This window comes from Cynocephalus volans, chromosome 17 (assembly GCF_027409185.1).
Source record: "Cynocephalus volans isolate mCynVol1 chromosome 17, mCynVol1.pri, whole genome shotgun sequence".
Classification (NCBI taxonomy): domain Eukaryota; kingdom Metazoa; phylum Chordata; class Mammalia; order Dermoptera; family Cynocephalidae; genus Cynocephalus; species Cynocephalus volans.
This window is the reverse complement of record NC_084476.1, coordinates 40,897,811-40,903,878: the sequence shown is the minus strand read 5'-3', so window position 1 is coordinate 40,903,878 and position 6,068 is coordinate 40,897,811. Positions and strand designations below refer to the sequence as shown.

The 6,068-nt window shown below is 51.9% G+C and overlaps 1 protein-coding gene across 1 annotated transcript; it reads left to right on the top strand.

Moving 5' to 3' along the window:
- Window positions 1-4,172: 4,172 nt before the first annotated feature.
- Window positions 4,173-5,939, top strand: CCIN (calicin). Its single transcript, XM_063082662.1, has one exon. The coding sequence runs from the start codon at window positions 4,173-4,175 to the stop codon at window positions 5,937-5,939; it is 1,767 nt and encodes a 588-aa protein (XP_062938732.1).
- The last annotated feature ends 129 nt before the right edge of the window (window positions 5,940-6,068 follow it).

The window sequence follows — 6,068 nt, the reverse complement described above, 5'->3', positions numbered from 1 at the left end:
ATTAAATCCTCATTTAAATGTGACATACAGCTTTAAACACATTAACATAAAGTGGCTTCCATCGGAAATGTGGGGGCAGTCAGGGGCTCCATTTCATAGAATTATAGAGATTTCTCAGTTGTAAGACATGATGTCATCCTGCATGCCTCCTGGAATCCTCTAGTGGGAATGCCAAAGAACAAATGGAAAAGAAAGCTTTACTTCCTTGCATTTTTCTACCTTTCAATAGCAAAATACCACTACCACCACCACCTCTTGTCCCCCTCCCCATTTTTTCTTAAACTCTTCTGGCATTTCAGAGCTCAGTATGCCCTTATTCTGGGGTCTTGGGCTAGGCCTGAAACTCTCCCCTCCCACCCCTGCTAGGTGGCCCAGGCCTGCTCTGGAAGAAAACCCCTCACACTGCCTGGGCTTTTGGCCAAACAGCCTCGGATGGATGAAGTCAGGGAGTGCAGGGGGAGGTCACTGACTCACTGACTCACTCCGCTCATTCAGCAGAGGGGAGGGGTGCACCCAGAGGAAACCCTCCAGCCTCCACCCTCCCGCCGGCTCAGGGCGGGGGCCCAGGCCTATTCCTGGCAGCTGTAGCTGCAGCTGTGCTGCTGCTCCTCCCGGGAATGTGTGACAGCCTAAATGTTCCAGGGAGATGTCCCCGGCGGGGGGCTCAGAAATGCTAATTTGGTTCTGTGTTTTCTTCAAACTCTACAAAAGTTCGCTTGAATAGGAATTTCACAAGGTCCATATGGGAGGGCCAACCCAGATGCCAAGCTGTCCCTGAAACCTTGGCATTGCCATCTGTCAAGCTAGCAGGGGTGGGAGTTAGGGGGTTGCCGGCTTACAGACAGGAGTCTGGGCAGACCAGTCTTGAAAATAGCTTACTGAAGGTCTATTTGGCACTGTGAACACAGCCTCATGCCATGCCCCTCATTTCATCCAGGTATATATACATACATATATATATTTTTTTAATTTAATTTAATTTTATTTTATTTTGTTGGTGGCTGGCCAGCACAGGGAATGAAACCCTTGACCTTGGTGTTATAAGGCCACACTCTGACCAACTGAGCTAACCATCCAGCCCCATCCAGGGATATTAACTAATAAGACAATAAAATCTTTTTCTCTTGTGTAATATCTTCCTCCAATGTGATTCATGCCCAATTCTTAGTTGGTGGCTGAGGCAGTCCATGACTGTGAATCCCCATCTTGAGTAACTCAAGCCCCAGAAGACCTCCAACCCCTCCACTGTAGACTGTGTTGCTTTTGGGGCCAAGTTTTGAACCATGTTACCCACCAGCACACAGCTGATTGGACTAGAGTGGCTACCTGGTCCAAGGGCAGCCAACACCTAGGCTGGCCAAGGACTGAGAATTTGAGCTAAGAAATGTGGAGAGAATTTACCAGTGGAACTGAAAAAGTAAGGATGTCATGAGTCTGAAATAGGACCATGGCAAACCAAAACCATAAGCAAGCCAAGTTAGCAGTGGGAAATACATAGAAGTGAGAAAGCCAGTTTTTAGAGGTACAAAAGAGGAGGAGATGGTGAAAGAGAGACTGTTCCTGAGCTTTCTAATTAAAGGCCAAATATGTGTAACTTTAAAACATGCCCCTCATTTTCTTCAGGGCTTCCCAAAAAACTGGTATGTCAACTGATGGTCCTCGAAGATTAGAATATTATGGTTTCCTCCGCTAGGGGATCCCCAGGAAAGGAAAATGCTGAGTGGGGCAGGAAGCTGAGGATGTGTGGAGTGAAGAGACCTGGCAAGCTGCCGGTCGGTGAACTTCCTGGTGGCTCCTAGTGATGCCCCAGCCCCACCCCCAGTACACATGCACATAACCAGGTGGTGGGAGCGGGCATGCAGCCAGTCTCTGTAGGCTGGAGCCCATTTCCACAGTTGGCTGGATTAAGGAAAAAGCTGGACCAGGCGACCTCTCCAGGGCTGAAGAAAAGCCAGACAGCGAAGCTGGCTGAGCAGGTGGGCACTAATCCCACTTTAATGGATTTCTTGAAGATGGCAAGAGCACAAGTCCAACAAAAACAGAGGACAAGCCAGATTGCCAGCTCTCTTTTGTAGCCAGAGGGCAAAGGAGGGAGACAGAGCCCTGGCTGGAAGTCCTAGCTCCGTGAACTGTGAGTTGAGAAAGCCCCTTCCTGTCTCTGGGCCTCAATGTGTCCAGCTGTATGAAATCTGGCACGTGGAGTTAGGTCTATCATATCTCCTCAGGTCTCCATGACCCGCCTCTAGGCCCAACTTTCTGGCTGGAAGCATCTGATGAGAGAGATCCTTTCTGCCCTTGTGTTCTGGGACCTGAAACAAAATCAAAAAGGACCTGCCCTCCAGCACTGAAATGTCCCCAAGGCTGAATGAAGCATGTCGGGGCAAAGGAGCATGTGAAGCAGCAGGGCCTGACCCACACGCCCCCTACTCCTGGGTAGAGATGCCCCAGGAGATGAGCCCTGCCAGCCTGGATGCCAGTGGGGGCAAGGTATCTGGGAGATCTCATTTTTCACCCAAGTGCTGCTGTTGCTTAGGAGATCAGAGCTGGCCCTTATCCCCTCTTTGCACAGGCAGCAGCACCATAGGTGGGCCACGGGACCTCCAGGAGGCAGGGAGTGCCGGCGGGAGCCTGAGCTGGGGTCTGCGGACACCCCGCCCAGCGGGGCTCCAGGAAGTCATGAGCCTTCCAAGCTGATGATGCCCGGAGCCAGAGTCGGCTCCTGTCACGGGAGCGCACCCCCGTGGTGAGTCAGTGCCCGCATCTGTGAAGTGGGGACGGGTGTGTGTTTGTCTTAGGAGGCCCTTCTAGTTCTAAAGGCCTGCCAGGCTGTGAGCCCCCGATCCTGCCGTGTGAATTGCGGGGCCGCAGCCGACGGAACTGCGCGGCCGCGTCTGCACCGCGGGGCCAGCGGGCGCGTGGAAGCAAAGCGGAAAACCGGGCGGCGCGCGGCTCTGCAGCGCGGAGCCCCGCCGCAGGGATGGCCCTCCAGCCCCACCGTGTGGCCGGCGTGCGCTAGGGAAGGCCGCCCAGAAGGGACGCGAGGGATTCCACAGCCTCCCCAAGGGAGCGGCCGAGGACGCGGGTGCTGCGCGAACTGATGGAGTACTAGTAAGGAAACGGCAGTAGCATTTATTAAATAAACGTTTACTCCGAGCCAAACTTGTGCTTACCACTCTCTAGTCATTTTCTCATTTAAACTCAATCTTTGAAGCGAGTATTACTATTATTCCCATTTCACAGATGAGGAAACCGAGGTTTAGAGAGTCTGAGCAACTTGTCCTAACCAACCCACAACAGCCCCCAACATTTTACAGCTAGACACTTGGAAATGTGGAGAGAACGTCTCAGTTTGCCCTGGAACTGAAATGATCAGGCCTTTAAAGGCCCTCCCATCTCCTGGTAGGTAAGTGACTAACTTCTGCATCCCTGCTCCAGTGTGAGGCCTCTCATCTGAAGCAAAATGGTGTCCATGGCCATAAAGGTCAGAAGCCAAAGGACAGAGTGTTTCTTCTCTGATCCCCTGGAGTCTTGGCAGAGAAAGGTACTTTGAGGCCTGAGGATCAGAGACTGGGGAAAGCTAGGTATTTAGAGCTTCCTGGAAGGATGGAAAGAGTACTGAATTACAGATGGCTTGGGTTCTATGCCCTACTCTGCTTCCAATTGGCTATGTGATCTTGGGCAAGTCCCTTCTCTTCTCTGGGCCTCAGTTTCCCTACTGTAAAATAAGAGGATTCTTTTAGATGACCTGATCATCTGTTCCCTTCCCCTACTCTGCCTTATCTCCACTACACAAACCACTCCCCACTGTTCTACCCAAACTGAATCTGACATTCCAGAAGCCTTGAACTGACATCTGAAAGTTGTCCCCCCATCCTGAGTTTGCTCCTGAACTCTGGGCCACGGATTCTAGGTCCTGGTAGGGTATCTGGCCTTTGGAAGTTGGAGGGATCAGAGATCAGAGGGGAGAAAGGTCCAGTGCCTCTGAGAAAGGCCCCAAGGGGGCCTGCATTGTGATGACCTCATCCACTCTATGACATCATTCTCTCTCCCACCCCCACTCCTCTCTGGTCAACTGCTCTGCAAACAACCATCGATCTGAATCCCCAAAGCCTGAGAAAGTCTGTTCTCCAGTGCCTGTTGCTGTTCTTCTGCCTCAGCCAGCAAGAAGCACCATGAAACTGGAATTCACCGAAAAAAACTACAACAGCTTTGTGCTGCAGAACCTGAACAAACAGAGGAAACGCAAAGAGTACTGGGACATGGCCCTGACTGTGGACCACCATGTCTTCTTTGCACACCGCAACGTGCTGGCTGCTGTCTCTCCACTGGTGAAGAACCTCATCTCCAGCAATGACATGAAGACCCCTGATGAACTCTTTATCACCATTGACCCCAACTACCTGAGTCCCATCACGGTGGACCAGCTCCTGGACTACTTCTACAGCGGCAGGGTGGTGATCTCAGAGCAGAACGTGGAGGAGCTGCTTCGTGGAGCCCAGTATTTCAACACACCACGCCTTCGAATTCACTGCAATGACTTCCTTATTAAGTCCATCCGCCGTGCCAACTGCTTGCGCTACCTCTTCTTGGCTGAGCTGTTTGAGCTCAAAGAGGTATCAGACTTGGCCTACTCTGGCATTCGTGACAACTTCCATTACTGGGCCAGTCCTGAGGGCTCCATGCACTTCATGCGCTGCCCGCCTGTCATCTTTGGCCGCCTGCTCCGAGATGAAAACCTTCATGTGCTCAATGAGGACCAGGCTCTCAGCGCACTCATCAATTGGGTGTACTTCCGGAAGGACGAGCGGGAGAAGTATTTCAAGAAGTTCTTCAATTACATCAATCTTAATGCTGTCTCCAACAAAACACTGATGTTTGCCAGCAACAAGCTGACGGGCATAGAGAACAGCTCAGTCCATGCCACCCTGATTGAGAGTGTCCTGATGGACCGCAAGCAGGAGCGGCCCTGCAGCCTGCTGAGCTACCAGCGCAAAGGGGCCCTACTTGATTCGGTGATCATCCTTGGTGGCCAAAAGGCCCATGGCAAGTTCAACGATGGAGTGTTTGCTTATGTCATTCAGGAGAATCTGTGGTTAAAGCTCTCAGAGATGCCCTATCGGGCAGCAGCACTTAGTGCCACCTCTGCAGGTCGCTACATCTACATCTCTGGTGGCACCACTGAGCAGATTTCAGGGCTAAAGACAGCCTGGCGGTATGACATGGATGACAACTCCTGGACCAAGCTGCCTGACCTGCCCATTGGGCTTGTCTTCCATACCATGGTGACCTGTGGAGGGACAGTGTACTCAGTGGGTGGGAGCATTGCCCCAAGGCGGTACGTCTCCAACATCTATCGCTATGATGAGCGCAAGGAGACCTGGTCCCTGGCAGGGAAGATGAGCATCCCTATGGATGGCACAGCCGTGATTACTAAGGGTGACCGGAACCTGTACATTGTCACTGGGCGATGTTTGGTGAAGGGCTACATCTCCCGGGTCGGGGTAGTGGACTGCTTTGACACCAACACTGGGGAAGTGGTCCAGTGCATCACATTCCCCATTGAGTTCAACCACCGGCCCCTGCTCTCCTTGCATCAGGACAACATCCTCTGTGTGCACAGCCACCGGCAGAGCATGGAAATCAACCTGCAGAAGGTAAAGGCCAACAAGACGAACACCTCAGTGCCTCTCTTGCCCAACAACTGCCCCTTGGATGTGTCCCATGCTATATGCTCCATTGGAGATAGCAAGGTGTTTGTATGTGGAGGTGTCACCACAGCCAATGATGTCCAGACAAAGGACTACACCATCAATCCGAACGCCTACTTGCTAGACCAAAAGACAGGCGAGTGGAAGACCCTGGCACCCCCACCAGAGGCACTGGACTGTCCTGCCTGCTGTCTAGCCAAGCTACCTTGCAAGATTCTTCAAAGGATTTAAACAACTTTTTAAGTGGGAGAATAAGTAAATGCATTATTATTCACAATTTAATGAGAGAGAGAAAGAGAGGAAGGTGGCCTGTTGTTCCTTCTTAGTGTTCCAGTCTATGCTTGGCCATGAAGGTGGAGA

Excerpts from the sequence above, each read along its gene's own strand:
- CCIN (XM_063082662.1), top strand. The coding sequence starts at position 4,173 with ATGAAACTGGAATTCACCGAAAAAAACTACAACAGCTTTGTGCTGCAG.